The following is a 19,572-nucleotide window of genomic DNA, read 5'->3' as shown; positions in this document are numbered from 1 at the left end:
TCATTTTCACCTTCTCTTGTAAGAAACACATGTTGATCATTTTTCCTGTGCTCTGTACAAACTGCATTTAGAATTTATTTCCTTTAATCTTATGCTTCAGAGCTAAAACTTCGATCCAGAACTTCTGAAGGCAGTCAAACAGTGTGTTATACAGACATGTACATGTGGAGGAAAGTTTTTGAAAGTAGCAACGAAATAATTAATTTCAAAGTAGATATCATACTTTGAAAGTTTCACCATCAGAGATGCATTCCCTGTGTTAAGACTTTGAATCTGTAGAGATCTGGATGTCTAATCCTTCCGGCAGGTATGGAATGTATGCCTGCGTGAGCCAGCTGCTGTGCCAGACAATGAAATAACTAATGAGGGAAACAGACCTGCCCTGGGGGTTCCCTGTCCTAGCCATACACCATGAACTCCATGATCACACTAAGACAAGTGCCATGAATTTTCAGCTTCCTGAGTCATCTCCCCAAAATAACCGCATTTAAAGGAGCTGCCTCTTGGCAAATTGGGAGGTGTGTTTATGGGGAGAATGAGAAGGAAAACTGTGCTGAGAGTTTGATTATAAATGACTTGAGCTAAAGTTTTGAAGTGGTAAAACCTAGGCACTGGGAAGCCAGCAGCTACATCAATAAAAACTTTGGGGGAAAAAAGGAACGAAAAAAATGTGGAGTAATACAAATATTGATACCCAGTTATATGTCCTTTTTTGGTTTATTTCTGGGCACAATGGGAAGTTTTTACAACTTTGAGTGGAATTTGAAGTATGTTATCCATTTTCTACATTTGGAGGAGGAGATCATTTTTTAAGTTATTTTTTAATTGAAATATATTTGACATATAACATTTTGTAATTTTAGAGTGTACAACATGTTGATTTGAACATTTATATATTAGTATATTATTGTCTTTGAGGCATTAGTTAGCACTTCTATCACGTTACATAATTATCATTTGTTTTTTGTGGTGGGAATAATTAAGATCTAGTCTCTTAGCAAGTTTAATGATTATAAACAGTATTGTTGTCTATCTTTACTATACTCTGCACTAGATCTCCAGGGCTTATTTATCTACTAGCTGCAAGTTTGTACCCTTAAACAACATCTCTCCTATTTCCCCACTGCCTAGCCCCTGGTAACCACTATTTTACTCTGTGTTTTTATCAGTTTGGCTTTTTTATTTTTTTGGTTATTTATAGCTGTCCACAGCTATCAATGTTGTTGTGGTTTTTCTTTTTGAGGAAGATTAGTCCTGAGCTGACTGCTGCCAATCCTCCTCTTTTGACTGAGGAAGACTGGCCCTGAGATAACATCTGTGACCATCTTCCTCTACTTTATATGTGGGACGCTTACCACAGCATGGCGTGCCAAGCGGTGCCATGCCCACACCCGGGATCGGAACCAGCGAACCCTGGGCCGCCAAAGTGGAACGTGCGCACTTAGCTGCTGCGCCACTGGGCCGGCCCCTCGATATTTTTTGATTCTTATTATTTTATTGAGGTCATATTGGCCTATAACATGGTGCAAATTTCAGGTGTACATTATAATATTGCAGTTTCTGTGTAGACTGCTTCATGTTCACTACCAATAGACTAGTTTTTATCCATCACCATACATATGTGCCCCTTTACCCTTTTCACCCTCCCTCTGCCCCCTTCCCCTCTGGTAACCACCAATCTGTTCTCCTTATCTATGTGTTTGCTTGTTTGTCTTCCACACATGAGTGAAATCATGTGGTATTTGTCATTCTCTGCCTGACTTATTCTGCTTAACATAAAAACCCTCAAGATCCATCTATGCTGCTGCAAATGGCATGATTTTGTCTTTTTTCATGGCTGAATGGTATTCCATTGTGTATATATATATATATATATATATATAAAAATATATATATACCACATCTTTATCCATTCATCCATTGATGGGCACTTAGGTTGGTCCACATCTTGGCTCTTTTTTAGATTCCACCAAATTCAAGAACACAGAGGAGGAGTTAATTTTTGCAAAACAGGTGATTTCTCAGCTTTTTGGAAGGCTCCTTAAACGCATACGTCTCTTCCAGCACCTTCTCTGTTTTCTTTGGGATTCACTAGGCCCACAGTGCTTGTCTGGCAATGTTTTCATGAATTTCTAGAATTTCTTCTCTTTCTCTAAGTGAAGTATCAAATGTTGAAAAAGACCTCCTTTTTTCATAGAATATTAACAAAATTGCGTAATTAAAACTGAATATTTATTCAAAAGTGTCGAAAAGTCCACCTAATTAGGTTAACTGAAAAATGAGTTTAGAATAAAAAGCAAAATCATTTATGGAATTAACATAAGTGCCTAAGTTTGCACTTAAGACTTGTAAAAGTCAATGTAGAAATTTAGAGTCCACACTAGTTATCAAAACATCAATAAGAGATTAGAGGCATTTCATTTAAAAAAATTGATTTTGGATAGATTTCTCAGAGATAGATGGAAAATTTCAAAACTTCGTAACAACTTTGCAAATAAGTAATCTAAGCCAAACTGGCCAAAATAGATACAATATTTACAGAAAGATAATTTTAAAATGCTAAAAAGTGCATCAAATTTCCTCAATAATTTTGAGAACTACAAAAATTGTCCTAAAAGGAAACCTCTTTCTAAAGGGACAAAGATGAATGTTAAAAGCAAGAAGAGCAATGCTTGGAAAAGGAAGTTCTTGTATTAGGTGTGGCCTAGCCTGCTGTTGGCCCCTCTTCTCCTATCTTATCATAGGACTGTGCCCTTAAACACTATGTTTCTCAGTCTCAATGTGACTACACGTGATCTCGTAAGGAGAAAAATGAAATGTGAATGGACTTGATGTGCTCAAGTTCCATTTTCTGTCCTGGTATGAATTTGGACATGGGGGCAGAAGCCGAACTCTCTCAAATACACATACTGAGGATGGCAGAGAAATAAGATGGAAGGAGAGTGGGTTTCGGACACTTTGAAATTACTTCTTAACTATTAAGCTTGGCCCTTACAGGAGAACCATACAAATTGCTATGCTGTTTAAGCCACTATTACATTGCTTTTTCTCTATGTTACCAACCAGTATCCTAACTAATATAGAAAGATGAAAGATGCATAAGTAGTTGCTCCCAAGTTACACACTGCTAAATGAACAAAAAGTTCACTAAAAATAATACCCAAGTGACTGTATCTTTCATTTTTAATGCTACGTTTTAATCAATTTTGAATGAAACCAATCAATCAATTTCCAAACAGTCAAGGCATAATGCAAAGATATAAAAACAAGTGGAGAAAGTATATGTTGAGTTTGAGTTTGGTATACATGAAAAGAGGGAAGATAAATTTTGCATATTTTATAGTTTTGCCTAGGGCAAATTCTCTAAATAGATAACATATTTTCCCTTTAGTAAACTGAACCATGATAGTTAGCCTAGTATCATAAAGACGTCTTTACACTCACTGAGTAAAACATTATAGAAATTATCTAAAGGATTTAAGTCCAAAATATTTTGCAACAATGCTTTCCACTCTATTTTGTATAACTACCTACTCAGTTCTCTACTTCAACATTTTCCACGTGTGTATTGTTGCAGAGGTGTATTCTTTTTATTTTGTCAGCCTCATGTCAAACGAGACATTTTGAGGGGAAGAAGTTGTATGCTTTACATGCAGCATGCATGAATTTGGCTGTACGGTCTAATTTTAATTTCCTGTTTCGGTTACAAAGATGAAGTTCAATTAACAGCAACTGGTGCTATTCTCAGCATAATTGATGACAACAGTTTCTGTTAATTTCTGAGTATTAAATTTAATCACAAGAGTTAAGACCTTTAGATAGAGGCCAATCCTGATGATCCATGCCACATAAATGGAGCACTCTGTAGGCAGTCGGGGAATATTCAGCTCTACTTTACTTTTCCTGGGCAGAATCCAGGGTGCCACCACTGCTTGTCAGGTCACTTACGTAATAATAGCATAAACAGATTTCCTTAAGCTAGAGTTTTTCCATACTGTGTGGCTTATCGCTGAGCTGGTCATGGGGATTCTAAATGGATAAAGAATGTGGAATGTCACATTTATATATTGTGATCTTGTACATACTAAAGTTAATTTTATCATTAATCATTCAAGCTACTTATGCATTGCTATTTTCATCTTCATATTTTAAGAAATGAAGGTTTCTAATAATAATATTTTAAGAAATTTATTTCTGTGAAAGCTTTGTTTTTTCCCTGGTAAAACTATACTAGATACTAATAAATCAACAAATTTTTTTCTTTATCCCTGGATCGAGAGATGAAAGTATTTGGAAATAGTATATTTGGTTTTGCATTATATTTTAATACAGATAAATTATTTAAAGACAATCACATGAAGAAAGCCCTAAAAATTTCAGTTCTAAACAGGAAAAAATAGTACGGAGATGATAAAAGTGCCTCTAGGAAAAAAAAAAACCACCTTTTTGTTTCGCAATAAAAAGGTTAAGTTTCAAATTTTCAAAGAAAGTATGAGTTAAATTATCTTTTTAGTGAACCAGCTGCAAAATGAAATGTTTTCACAATTTTCTTACAGTATACTTTTGAAATATCTAGGATATAATGCATTCTGGAAATTATGTTTTTTAAATTGCTGGTACTTGTTAGCTCTGCTTAATGCAATTTCACAAACACCTAGACAGATGCTCTTTTAGTCAGTTATTGTAACAAAACTTTTTCATAGTAAAACCATAAAATTCAGTGGCATGCACTCTTGTATCAGTCAGGATTTTCCAGACAAACAGAACTAATTGGATACCTATATATCTAGATACATATATTAAGAGAGTCATTTCAAGGAATTGGCTCACACCATTCTGGGGCTGGCAAATTTGAAATCTGTAGGATAGGCTGAAGGCTGGAAACTACTGGGCAGAAATTGTTGCTGCAGTCTTGAAGTAGAATTTCTTTATCAGAGAAATGTCTGAGTTTGCTTTTAAGGTCCTTCAATTCTTTGCATGAGGCCCATCGACATTATCTAAAATAATCTCATTTGCTTAAAGTCAAATGATTGTAGATGTTAAGCTATATATACAAAATACTTCCACAGCAACACCTACATTGGTAATTGATTGAATGACTAGGTACCTGGTTGAATAACTGGCCTAGACAAGTTGGCTCATAAAAACTAACCATTACAGTCTACCCCTTGTCAACTTGGCACCAAAACACATCTCCTTATCCAAACTAACTTTCAAATAAAAACCATAAAGTCATGCTTCCAACCAAAATAATACAACTATCCTTCATACAGTCTAAAATACACTAACGATTTCCTTTGAAACGAATACAAAGTCCTTAGGTGATATTCACTTTTCTCCTTCATGTACTGTAACTTAAATGCTGTGATATAAAGGTTTATATTATTAATAAATCTTGTGTTAGATGATAAGGGGATAAGAGAGGGAAGAAAACAAAGGTATTTGAAAGATATATATATATACACACGCAAACATATTACATCTATACATACATATATTATTTGTATAAATATTACATACACATATAAACATCTATACATATAATGTATATTTAAGTATATAACATATATATAATATGTAATATTTATATATCGTATATGTACACAAACATATGCATAACAAAATAAAGAAGAAATATTCATACAATTACAGCCCTTGTTTCCAAAGTGAATGCATCGTCATAGCTGGTATTTATAGCCATCTTCTTCCACTAGTCATTGCATGCTCCTTCTCTGTTAGCAAGCACCTCAGTTGATCATGGTTCATTATCTCATGGAGTGATCCAAACCTTCATTCCCAAACGATTTGGCCCATTAGGAGCTCTGCCTTAATTGAGTTGTTGTAGTTTTCTGTTAGCTTTAATCACAGGACATGGTAATACTAAGAAAATCTGTAAGGGATCTCCTATCTTCCACACATACTCTCCATTACCTCTATTGTGGACTGACAGTCCAATTTCCCTTGGGATTCAGGATGAATCACCCCAAACAGGACCCTAGCTCCCTTCTTTGCCTGTTGATGCCAGAGGCATGAGGAGTCCAAAGTGCCTGAGTGGCAGTCTCAACTTCCCATTCAATAGAATCATTGTGTATCTTCCTGGAAACATTTCTCCGGTTGGAACAAACACCAGCAGAGCAAAAGTCACAAAAATAAGAAGTAAAAATTTTGTTAGAGGGTCACTAGTGGTGATATGAGTGATGCCACTCCCATATCATCCCTTGACTTCTGGACCTTTGAGTCCTTGCTCTGTGAGAAAAAGCACACCACATATTGGACACTGATTCAGAGCATATACAGCTTTCAGAAGAACCTGACCCCAAACCTGCAAGATATCGCCAGCTGACACCGTAATTGAGACTTTGAAAAGCCATCACACTGTTCTATCCAGCTAGCTGCTTCAGGATGGTGGGGAACATGGTAAGACCAGTGAATTCCATGAAAATCACCCTATGTCTCACTTCATTTGCTGCTAAGTGAGTTCCTTGATCAGAAGCAATGCTGTATGGAATACCATGAAAATGGATAAGGCATTCTGTGAGTCCACGGATAGCCGATTTGGTAAAAACATTGCATACAGGAAAGGCAAATTTGTATCCAAAGTCTTAACTCCAGTAAGAAGAAAACTTTGCCCCTTCCAATATGGAAGTGGTACAACGTAATCAACCTGTCACCAGGTAGTTGGTAATCTTTCCAGAGAATGTTGCTACATCACATTCATGTTGATCTCTGTTCCTGGAAGATGAGGTATTGAGCAGTGTCTGTAGCCAGGTTGGCCTTCATGAATGGAAGTCCATGTTGCTAAGCCCATGAATAGCCTCAATTCCTGCCACAAATGTCACCTTGCTTATTTGTCCATCGGGCAATGAAAAGAGTGGAGGGGAAAAGAGGCTAATTGGTATGCTATTCCCTTGATTATTAAAATCTTCCTCTGCTTAACTCACCCTTTGGTGAGCATTCACATGAGACACAAATTTCTTCATGTTTTTTGCCCATTCAGAGAAGTCTATTCCTATAAATCTTCCCCAGACTTTGAGGTCACTAATTTCTTCAGTCATCTTTCTTCCAAGTCCTGGACTATCCATTCAAACTATTGACCACAGCCTATGAATCCGTATACATTCATAACATTACCCATTTCTCCTTCGAAGCAAAATGAACAAATAGGTGCACTGCTTGAGGTTCTGTTATTTGGGAAGTTTCCCTCACCACTGTCCTTCAAGAATGTTCCAGAAAAGGGCTTTAGTGCGTAAACTGACATTTCACTCACCATTGAATCTAAGCATCATCTGGCCAGTGATAGAGGACCTTGCACAACAGCCTGGACCTGTTGCAGACATTCTCTTATTCTGGGTCCCACTCTAAACAAGAAGCTTTACAGGCCCCTGAGTCAATGGGCTGCAGTAGCACACACCCAGATGATGACTGTGTTGCCTGTAAAATCCAGACGCCCACTAGGCATTTTTTGATTAGGAGAGACCATACGCAACAGTTTATCCTTTACCTTAGAAGGGATAGCTCAACATGTCACATCCACTGAACCCCTAGAAACTTCACTGAGATAGATGGTCCATGAATTTTTGTTGGATTTACTTCCAACCCTCTGACACACATCTTAAAATAAGTCTAGAGTAGCTGCTACTCTTTGCTTGCCGGGTCCAATCAGTAAAATGTCATCAATGTAAAGGACCAGTATGATGTCTTGAGTAAGGGAAAGGTGATCAAGATGCTTGTGGACTAAATTATGACATAGGGCTGGAGAGTCAATATACCCCTGAGGTAGGACAGTGAAGACATATTGCTGGCTTTTTCAGCTGAAAGCAAATTGCTTCTGGTGACTGTATGGACAGGCATTGAGAAAAAACATTTGTCAGATCAATAGCTGCATACCAGGTAGCAGAGGTTGTGTTAATTTGCTCAAGGAGTGAAACCCCACATCTAGTATAGCAACTGCAATTGTAGTCATTACCCTGTTACACTTCTGATAATCCACTGTCATTCTCCAAGATCCATCTGTTTTTCTGCATACCAAGCAGATGAGTTGAATGAGAAAGTAATGGGAATCATTACCTCTGCATCCTTCAAGTCCTTGATGATGGCACAAATATCTGCAATCCCTGCAGAAATGCAGTATCCTTTAACTATTTTTAGTAATAAGGACAATTCTAGTGGCTTCCACTCAGCCTTCTCTACCATAATAGCCCTGACTCCACAGGATAAGAAACAATGTGAAGATTCTGTCAGTTGCTGACTATATCTATTCCAATTCTAGAACTGTGGAAATAACCACAGGATGGGTTTTGGAGTCCCCTGAACTCACTGTGAGATAGACCTGAGCAAAAGTTCCACTTATCACTTAACTATCATAGGCCCCTCTTCCAATTGGTGGACCATAGTGACGCCTGAATCTCCTGGAATTAGTACCAGTTCAGAGCCAGTGTCCAGTAGTCTCTGAAAAGCCTGATCATTTCCTTTTCTGTATGCACAGTTACCCTGGTAAAAGAATGTAGATCCCTTTGAAAAAAACTTGGAGAAAGATTAACAGTATAAATTGTTGGCAGTGTACCAGTGTCCTTCCTCTAGGGGAATTCGCCTCCCCTCCCTTCCAGGATTCTTGGCTCACTAAACTCATTCAAGTATGGGAATTGATTGAGGGTCCATGACTCTTTGCTTTGGTGATTCAAGTGATATTTCTGTTCACTTGATCTAGAACTCTTCTGCTTACACAGATCAAATAAAATCTAAATAGGCGTCCTATCTGTTTCACTTCTAGGGGACATATAGTCAACTTACCATTATTATAGGTTTCTGAGAGTTAGATTATTCAGATTATTGCTTTGAAGACTCTGCTGCTCATTATAGTAAACATGCCCACTTTATTGTTGGTGATTAAGTACTGCCACTTGGCCTCTGCAATCCCAAGATCCAACTACTCCTCTTGCATTTAAGGATCCCAGTTCAGTGGCAGCAGTTCCCACTGTAATTTCTGACCTACAGAGATGAGTGACCACAGAATTATTCAGCACTTCTGGATTCCTATAGCAAATTCCTTCCTCATAGCCATGGTGAAAGGTGTATTCTCTGGACCCCCTCAGGGTGGGAGAGCAGGTTTTAAATTATGAATCTACCCTAACATTCCAATCTACCAAAAACTTTGAATCGCTTTCTCTACATCAAACCAAGGCAGGTCTCGCATTTCCAACTCTCTCACTTTGGGCCATCTTTTGGTCCATGCTTCAGCCAATCAACCAACCAAACTCTTTCTAACCCTATAGGAAAAACTTTAAATCCAGAATATATCTGCTTAATGTGACCATATCAATAAATTTGGCCTTATCCAACTTTATGTTCCTTCTACCATTATCCCACATTCTTAGTATCCATTCCCACATGTACTCCCCAGGATCATGTCTATAAATAGAAAAAAAATACACAGTCTTTTGGAGTGTAGCATACTTCCTCATGGGTCACACTTCGATTAAGAGTATCTGATGATGATATATTGTATATCCCTGTTGCTATATCATGCCATGGACTCTCAGTGCTCTCTTTAATACTGGACATAGAGTCAGTGGTTCCTTTAAATCTAATCAGATTAGAGAACCAATTCTGAAAACCCCAGAACCAATTCAGAAAATTCTTCTTTAAGATTCTACTTCTCTACAACCACTTTTGGTATCAAAATCTATATCAGTTAGGATTCTACAGAGAAACAGACCAGTTTGTATATATTACACATAATGTATATATATTACATATAATTCATGTATATATACATACAAACATATACACATATATACATACATGCATTATATGTATGCATATGGACCCACGCACAAACATACAGATACATATATATATAAAGAGAGAGAGAGGAAGAGAGATTTATTTTAAGGACTTGGCTCATGTAATTGAGGGAGCTGGCAATTCTGAAATCTTTATGTCAGCCCAGCAGCCTTGAAATTCTCAGACAGAAATTGATGTTGCAGACTTCAGGCAGAATTTCTTCTTCCAAGAAACCTCAGTGTTTTCTTCTAAGTTCTTTAACTGATTCGATGAGGCTGACTCACATTTTCGAGAATAATCTCCAATACTTAAAGTAAGTTGATTGTAGATATTAACCACATCTACAAACTTCTTTCACAGCCACATCTAGATTATGTTTCTGATTGAATAACTGGGGACTATATCATAGTCAAGTTGACACATAAAGCTAACCATTACAAATACTAAGCCTTGATTTTACTCCACAGTTTGCAGGTTGGTTGTGGCAACTCTGTTGAGGCAGGGATGTGAGGGTGGCTCTACTTCACTGCCGGGGTCCAGCCTCTGCAGAGTCCAGGTGCCCGCGGGAGAGACGGTGTCGGCGAAAGTGTAAGTGCTAGACGTGAGACTCGATGCAGTTGCAAGCAAGTCCAATTTATTTCGGGGACAGGGTACACTTATATAGGAAAAAATCACACTAGGTGGTCTAACTATTGTCATCATGGGAACAATAGATGAGGGGCAGTGCGTGACTAAAGGTAATAATCAAAGGTGGTTATCTACATACCAGATGTACAGCATACATATCGATTGTTTAGGAAGAGGTTACATAGTTTCAGGGTCTTCAAAGGAGTTAGGAGGACAGCGAGTATATAATTAACGGAATATAGACCCCCTCATCCTTGGGGGCTGCTGTTTGTTCTTTGAGATACGTTTATTGCTAGTTCTGCCTGTTTTTACAAGGCTTCCAGGACAGAGGGAATACGTTAATCAGTAATAGGCTTTAGAAAGGAGGAAAAAGGATTCTGCTTAAAGAATTATGTTCCCTGGAGAAGTGCCTTGCATGAATCTCCTTCCATTGCCAGACCTTGTCACAATACAATGGCAGCTAGATTGGGGGAATGCTTCCCACACTTCACCCTGTGTTCTGTGGTCCATTTAGGGAAGTTTTGCTCCATGTATGTTGTTCTGGGGCCGGGTCAAGTGGGCAGTAGCTTCTTGAGGAGGCTCTTCTCATGCAATGGCAGAACAGCAAGAGATCATGTGGGAACATGGGAAGCTGTTAAAGAAACTAGCATATAGTCACTTCATCATTGGCAGGAGCAATTTACATGGTCAAGGCCAAAGTCAGTGCATGGAGAAAGCATTCCTTTCCATGATAAATCTATGGTATGGGAGTAGATGTCAGGAAAGGTGGAGAATCTGGGCCATACATTCAATCTCCCACAAGTGTCTACATATTGTAGCTTGTAGTTATTTTCAGGCTTGACACATTTATTGCATCTATAAAGAACTAAAAATTATCAATATAACCTTCCCTCAAAAGATAGTGTTTACCTACAATATATTCCTTTACAGCAGTGTTTTATTTTTTAAAACTATTTTTATCTTTTACTAACTCAAATACATTATTCCTGATATATTTGGTTTATAAAAAGCCTTTTTTCCCCTAAATATGGCTAACTTACTTCTGACAACATTTGCTGGTTTTATACACATGGGAATAGGCTAATGGGATCAGATAGCATTGTCTGTTTGCTTTCACCGGAGGAAATAGTGAAGGTTTAGTGTAATTTTGACTGGATAAATATAACTGTGGTGCAGCCTTACTACATGAGTTATCATACACACATTTCCTTGCTCTGTCAGCTGACAGGGCCTAAATAAATGATTGAATAAGTAAGTAAATAGGGAAGAACAGGCATATATCCTATGCAGAGTAATTCCAAATAAATCATGTAGACAATCCATCCTCAAGGAAGAGAAGAATAATTCGCCACTCTGTAAGTGTGAGCTGAGCATAGTGACATCTCTCCAAAGAGCAAAGTGTGAAGGGAGGGAAAAAAGGAGTAACTTACCAAGGAAGAAACCTGACAAACACCGTGTCAGCCTGGTGACCAAGGTCAGCCTCCACAGTGATAAGGCATGTTGATGGTGCATACCTCTGATATGAGGGGGTGAAATGGCACTTGTCTGTGTGATCTTTCTCCTCAAAACCCATAACCCCAGTACAATCATGAGAAAAACATCAGGGTAATCCCAATGGAAGAACATTGTACAAATTACTGACCAGTACTCTTCAAAACTGTCAAAGTCATTAAAAAAAAGGAAAGCCTGAGAAACAGTCACAGTCAAGAGGAGCCTAAGGAGACATGATGATTAAATATAATATGGCGTCCTGGACGGGATCCTGGTATAGAAAAAGCCTATTAGGAAAAAGCTAAGGAAATTTGTTTCAAATATGGACTTTGTAATACCAATATTGGTTTGTTAATTTTAACAAATGCGTCATACTAATTTAAGACGTTAATAATAGAGGGAAAAAGGAACTGGGGTATATGGAACTCTCTGTACTATTTTCGCAATATTTCCGTAAACCTAAAACTGTTCTAACATAAAACTTTATACAAAAAAAGGTCTCAGAAGATTTTAAAAATAAAACTTGAACAACTTTTACTCGTTTTTAAATTTATAATCACTGAAAATAGTTCTACTATAGCTATGAAATTTATTATGCTACCTAGTAATTAAATTGTTTTTAATCCCATACTAATTCTTTTTCTGAATATACACTTGATATCGTTACCTAATATTTTGATGAAAGATGATGGGAAATTAAGAAGAGAAAGACATGGTAAAAATGGTAGAAGGCATAGATACAACCTGTACTCAAATCTGTCATATTATTAAGAAATAATATCTTAAAAATGTATTCACTAAAATTAAAATCTGCATAAGAAATTAAAATGAAATTAAATTTAGCCAAGTGGTTAAATATCCTCAAGTCTATTTTCCTGGCTGCATTTATAAGCAGGAAATTGATTCTAGAGATTCAGGGTTTCTATGTATTCAATAAATACTGAAATTCTCCTACTTTTACAGTAAAGGAATAACTTCATGTCAGAATTGAAGATAAGTAGATATTTATAGTTTCTTCAAAAGCAAACTTTAAGAGGAATTTTGAAAAATAATTGTTAAACTAATGACAAATTTCTCATGGGTGCAAAATAAGTAATTTCTATCATCAGATTCTTCTTGTACTTGTTAATGATTTGTGGTTACCTAACTTTACTGAAATAAGCCTCTACCTAACTTTACTGAAATAAGCCTCCTATGCATTCCAATAAAATAAAAGAGGTTCACAAGCCACAAGGCTTATTTAGGGAAAGTATTCAATACATTATGTGGGGGCCGGCCCCATGACTGAGTGGTTCATTTCACACACTCTGCTTTGCAACCCAGGGTTTCGCCAGTTCAGATCCTGGGTGCAGACACGGCACCACTCATCAAGCCATGCTGAGGCAGCGTCCCACATAGCACAACCAGAAAGATATACAATTATGTACCGGGGGCCTTTGAGAAGAAGAAAAAGAAAAGACTGGCAACAAGTGTTAGCTCAGCACCAATATTTGAAAAAAAACCAAACATTTCGTGGCATGTTCAGTTAATATTGAAAATGCTCAGTCTCTTTTCTTTCAAGGCAATGGTAATAATCCAGTGACAGCACAGATGAAGCTCTCACTCTCTTCCTCCCACACTTCATTGATCAAGTGTTCATCAATCTCATACAACAGAAAATGACAAAGAAGGATAAGATAGTTTACAGTTCCAAAGGTTGAGAAGAGGAGTGATTTTGAGGGGTACAAAATCTTCTATTTTGGAATTCACTATACATTTTACTTTGAAGTCTCAATTACCTAAATCATTATGTTTTGGCTCTGCAGTTTTTTTTATAGTTTAGGGTGAAAATTTTCTATGACAACTCAGTTTTATTGTTTATCATATAATTAAAACAAAACTGTCTAAAAGCATTAAAAGTGAAAAACCTTATTTGCATTTATATGCATTTAAGTCTATGCCCACCATTTAGGATAGTGACCACTAGATGAAATTATGTAAGATAGTTCATACATTGATTTATCCTAACATTATTCACTCTGATAAATAGCTTGCTTCCTTACATCTTATTGTTTGTGAATAAAATTTTAAGTTTCAGAGAGAATTATTTATGCATGTAGCTTTTTAATTAAAAAGAGAAAGATTAGTCAACATTTTTTCAAGAGATAACAACATGAAAGGAAATTTTAATTACTCCTTTTGAAGTTTCTTTCCCAGTTGCAAACTCAGGTTTCAAAATGAATTTTGGGAATGAGCTAACGCTTGAGGGAGGAGGTTAATCATACTCTAGGTATGTCTGAATGCTTAGTGAAGAGGAGAGGTGCATGGGAATGCACATTCTCAATCACAGTGAATGGTGGCATTACGTTTATACTTTGCAAAAGCTGGGTTTAAGACTTTTTTCCTCTCCTTCTTCTTCTCTCTTTACTATATCCTGAGAGTTCTTGTTCCTGACAGGTGGCAGTAAACACAGTTTGCCCACAGGATCTGCTTCATAATTTCTTCCACTTTATTAGTGTTCTCCTCTTTTACACTGGATGCTGTGCTTGATGGCTTATCGTTTCTCTGTCTTTTCAGACGACATCCTTTGCTGTGCCATAGCACATGGATTTCAGGACTGCCTGTGAGGAGGTAGGTTAAATGGGTTTCTGCTTTCTGAATAAGGAAAACAGGTTATAAGCAATAAAAACTTGGCCCACCTTTATATAAGTGGAATGCTGCTTTTGGCAGAGGGATGGTTGTGAGGTCCATTTCATTCCCAGAGTACGATCTGTTTTTGTAAGACTAGAAAGCCAAAGAGTGCCGGAGGAAGACTTGGATTTTCACTCTTTCTCTAAGAAGACTGGAGCTAATTTGATTTGATTGAATTGTCTTTCTCCATAAACTATGCTCTGTATATTTTCAGGTGGTAAGAGTGTTAGAAGTAATCATCTTCACATAAATGGTTATAAATTAGAAGACATCTAAAGTTCCTTTCAGCACTAGAATCCTATGATTTTATGATTCCAATATTATTTTAGTATTTCAACATTATTTAAGTGTTAATTCATGGCAATTCAGCTTCTCTGTAGAGCTATCATCACACTTTGGTACGAGTTAAAGTGATACATTGCTCTTTCGAGGATATTAAAGGCCGTTCAAGTGTGCAGTCAAGAGGGCATGGATTTGGGACCCTGGAGAATGTAACTATTCTCTATTAGGAAGAAAGATCATCTTTTTTTACTAAACGTGCAACAGTCAAAGCATTTTCACTCAAAATGCAAACTTTATAGGTTAAAATATTTCATATTGGCTTAGAAGGTTTAAAATATTTTTTATTGTTTGTAAATAACCCAAGAAAAAAAACCATAACTGGATTACCTGTGATAGAGTTAAAAACAAACAAAAACTTCAGTATTAATATTTGTAAAGGTTACTCTTTTAATGAAATGATGTGTTAAATTTCTTGCAAAAATATTGTTCTTAAAGAAAATTTGTCACAGTTTGTTCAAAGAATCCTAAGAATATAAGTAAGATCTTTCAGAAAATTAACAAATTGCTTTCATATTTTCAATACTTATGCTTCTCTTTGTTTTCAAATATTTAAGTATGATAATACTTTATACATATCTCTATGCTAGCACTTTTCAAATTACATTATTGCTACTTATTTACAAATCTCTCTCATGTGCTGAATATGAATATAATAAGGTTAGAGGGTACAGCTTATTCATCTTTTTAACTCAGCACCTATAACTTCATACTTTTTTTAAAAAAAGTGAATTAATGTTTTAGAAGCTTAAATATCCTTTAATTCTGTGTCATTTCTAGTTTTAAATACAATATGTAGTATCATATTCTTAATTTTGACTGTAGTAAATCTACTATTTCTATCAAAGTGTTATCTTATGTTTTGGGTAATAAAGCTCCTTGAAACTGAATGGATATTTGTGTCAATGAGACAAATGAAACACATATGAGATTCATGTGGAAGGACTGTATAGCAGCCAAATGCTATCTTAGCAAATGATTTACCTTGGACTTCAGAGGCTGACATAAGATCGATTTCTCAGGCCTTTTTTTAAACAAAATTGTTTTGATTCATTGATTTGGAATATATATCAAATTCTATTTAATGTTCCAAAGAATTATTTCACAATGGTAATACTGTTGTGATCATCTTACCCTTGCTTCTGTAGTGGTAGGATTTGTTCTCTTGCAATGAGCCATTTGAGAATCTCTACCATTTTCTACTGTCCCCACCATGGTGTAGGACTGTCTCAGAACTGCTCATCAACAGTGCTCATGTTCCACATACTGCCTGGTTTGGAGGAATACAGAACTACAGAATGCCATGAAGATGATCAAATCACCCTGAAGATGGACCACAATGAGTTTGCCTGAAAATTACAATCTTAGAACATTTAAGTGGTCAGGAACCATAAACGTAATTTAGCTTAACTCTGACACTTCGCAGATGAGGACTGAGAAGTTTTATGAAATGTTGAGTGCCATTTAATTAATTAGTTAAAAACAAAACTATAATGTGTAGCTTGGAGCTCTTGGGTCTAAGTTTGAGCCTCTTTCTAAAATACTACATTGCTGGAAATTATATCTTAGTCAAAGATATATTTAATAAAACTTGTCTTCTCTTGATTGCTAATAAGCCATTAAAAATGAAATTCTGACATCCATGTCCCTCAGACATCTAGAATATTACCATGTGGATGCCAGGAACTCTCTTCTTTGTAAAGGAATAGGAGTATGCCCAGATAAGTTTTATTTAAAACATCTTAGTTATCTAATACAGATTCTTTATAAAGAAAAGTTTATTGAATGTTTAAGAAAATTTTCCTCTTAAAAAGGAAATGTTACAATTCGTTTAAGGAATTGGGATTTAAAAGTTTGACATGAAGCAAAAGTGAAGATAGAGAATACAATTGGGACAGACACAAAATCTACAATTTAGAAGAAAAAGTATGTGTATAGTCAGGCATAATTACTGATTCTCTGCTTTTAAAAGTGTCATCAAAATGACTATGTGTTCCAATAAGCCAATATGCTATCTTTAGTCTGGGTTTTTCCCATATTTCATTTTCACATCTACATTTCTTAAAATAAGATCCACATCTTTGTGTTGAGTATGAAAGTACATATTTATCTGTAACATATATTTAATAATTTAACAATTCATGCACATATATAATTAAATTTAGCATCTTTTATAATAAAATTTAATCTGTTGCTATGATTCAATCAACAGATATTGAAAGAAATCCTACTATAAGTAAAATACTGTAATAGATTCTGCATATTAATAATCCTTAAGAATAAAAACCATAATAACTTATTAAGACCTTCTTGAAATAATAATGTATAAGATGAAGTTAAATAGTGTGATATAGGACTAAATATTATTGAAGTCACTACATATGATGCCAAAATACAATACTGATCAATTGTTAGGTGAATATATTTATTTAATGAAAGTGCTGAGTTCAGAAAAATAAAGACTCATCTTTGGGTGGAGTGGTCTCCAAAGGCTGCGAGAAGAAACGAGTCTTGCATGAGTACTTGAGACATGGCTGTAATTTAGCTAAGGAAAAGGCCAGGATTAGAAGTGATCTCAGAAGGGAAGGATAAAGGAGAAGCTGCAATTTGAAGGACCCTGCATGAAATGGGGCTTAGTGCACTACTGCTGCAATATGGTACAGTATAAGAAATTACATGTCACTTAAAACTATAGCTTTACAGAACAAACTGAATAATATTTGTCAACCAAGATCTAGAAATACCAGGGATCCCTGTAAGAGTGTTTGCAGTTCATATTATTGTCTCTGCCTAGTTTCTTGTAGTTTGTAGTTTCTTACAACTGGTATTGCAAATTCTACAATTCAAGATTAAAGGAACACAGATTTTAATGTTTCATGCAAACACATTTTGTGTTCTTTGAAAAACGAGAACCCAAATTAAAGAGGCCTTAACTTTTAAGTAGAAAATGGATGAGGGTCTACTTTTTACGGTTCCAAATTAGGTACTAGGTTTAAGCTGAGCATAAATTCTCAATAAATTTAAATGTGAGGCTTGGGTTTTAAAACAAACAGTAAATCTATGCAAATTTATAAAAACATTTCATTGGTTTACAGAAAACAAGATTTTTAAAAGTATTGCCTTTTAAGTGATTAAGAGGTGCTGTCTTTTAATATTCCTCTGAGCAAATAGTAAAATCCATCTGTAATAAAGGATCATCCATCAGGCACAGGAAAACAACATTTGAGTTTATATAAATTTTTATGAATCATAACTTTAAAAATTTTTAAATTTTATGTATGTTTCATAATTTACATATTTGTACATTATATGTAGCACATACATTTCTTTACACACATGCAATGTACACAGTCAAAAAAGGTTGAAGACAAATGATTGTTATGTTGATAAAAATAAGACAAATACATATCCTAGGTTTATACTAAACTGTGTGGCCAATAATTATGGGGCCAATAATTATTTAGGTGATTTTTTTATTTGTAAACAATCTGGGTCCACAGATAGTTGTGCTGTACTAGCAGCTGCTCTCACGGTCCTGTTTCCCAGTTGTATCCCTAAAGCAATCCATGGGGACAAGGGTGTGTAGACCAAGGCTGTCCCCACATTAGACACTGTCCTATGCTCCCTTAGTAGCATGGCTTTGGTGGGAAAAATCACCTGCCAGGCCCAGAGTGGTCTCTTACTCACTTTTTTTCCCTTCAGTGGTCATTGCTCTGATAACGTGAAAAACAGCTGGTTCAAGTTGATGTCCTTCTCGGAACTCTTTGCACTCCCTTATGAGATTCTTGATAACCAAAATGCTACCTGCTGAAAGAGGCTGATAGCCATGTCATTGTATACAGAACAACATGGGGAGGCATCCCTCAATCTCTGCAGGAGGGAAACCAGGGCAAGGAGTTAAGAGTGCAGAGTCTGGAGCCAGCAGCCTGGGTTCAAATCCTCACTTCCACTCATCTCTGCTCCTCTGCTCCTGTCCAATCTATGAGAGCAGTTGTGCTGGGTTGTTAGGAGAGTCAAATGAATTAATATTTCTGGACACACAGTAAGCTCTATATAAGCGGTTATTAAACTACATATAAATGAAATACGTGGCAACATTTCCGTAGCAATGATACTAATAGTGTAGAAAGACAGAAGGACCAGCAATACAAATCGGCCTTGCCTGAGGCCCTGACTGCATGTTCCTACCCTTTTTATGCTGAAAACACATCCTCTGCCCATGCTGTTCCTTTATTTATTTGGGGAAATATTTTGGGGGACCTGAGATAAGTGTCTGACTCCAAGCCTGCACTCTAAACACTATGCACCCAGACTTTTGCAGTAAGCATACAATAAATATCATGGCAAATGGTCCAGTAATGCTGCTCTGAATCAGGAAACAGCCCTGAAAGGGATTTTATCCATCTTCCTTGATCTACTATAACAGCTGCGAATTTAATTCAATTGTTACCTGTCCCCAACATTTCCTGTTCAAGGTCTATGCTTCTGTCAACAATAACTATGTTTTAACTTTCCCAATTGCTATCCTTCTTCTACTCCACTATAAGAAATATATTTATAAAACACAAATCTAAATATATTATTTCACTATTCAAATTTCTCTAGGGCATCTGTAACACCTTCAAACTCCTGGCACATCATACAAGGTGCTTGACACACCTC

The 19,572-nt window shown here is 36.2% G+C and overlaps 1 protein-coding gene across 7 annotated transcripts in view; it reads left to right on the top strand.

Moving 5' to 3' along the window:
- Window positions 1-19,572, top strand: part of SNTG1 (syntrophin gamma 1) — an 865,152-nt gene that overhangs the window by 522,549 nt on the left and 323,031 nt on the right. For 6 of the 7 annotated variants that reach the window (XR_011543069.1, XM_070630619.1, XM_070630623.1 and 3 more), the window contains one exon: window positions 14,458-14,511. Coding sequence is in view for 5 of the 7 variants with exons in the window: in XM_070630619.1 (XP_070486720.1) it covers window positions 14,485-14,511 (27 nt within the window). In the remaining 2 variants the exon portion in view is untranslated. Of the gene's footprint in view, window positions 1-14,457; window positions 14,512-16,132; window positions 16,363-19,572 lie in introns of all 7 variants that reach the window. The other variant, XM_070630622.1, reaches the window with a different exon arrangement.

Source organism: Equus przewalskii, chromosome 8 (assembly GCF_037783145.1).
Source record: "Equus przewalskii isolate Varuska chromosome 8, EquPr2, whole genome shotgun sequence".
Lineage (NCBI taxonomy): Eukaryota > Metazoa > Chordata > Mammalia > Perissodactyla > Equidae > Equus > Equus przewalskii.
This window is presented reverse-complemented; position numbering and strand designations above follow the sequence as displayed.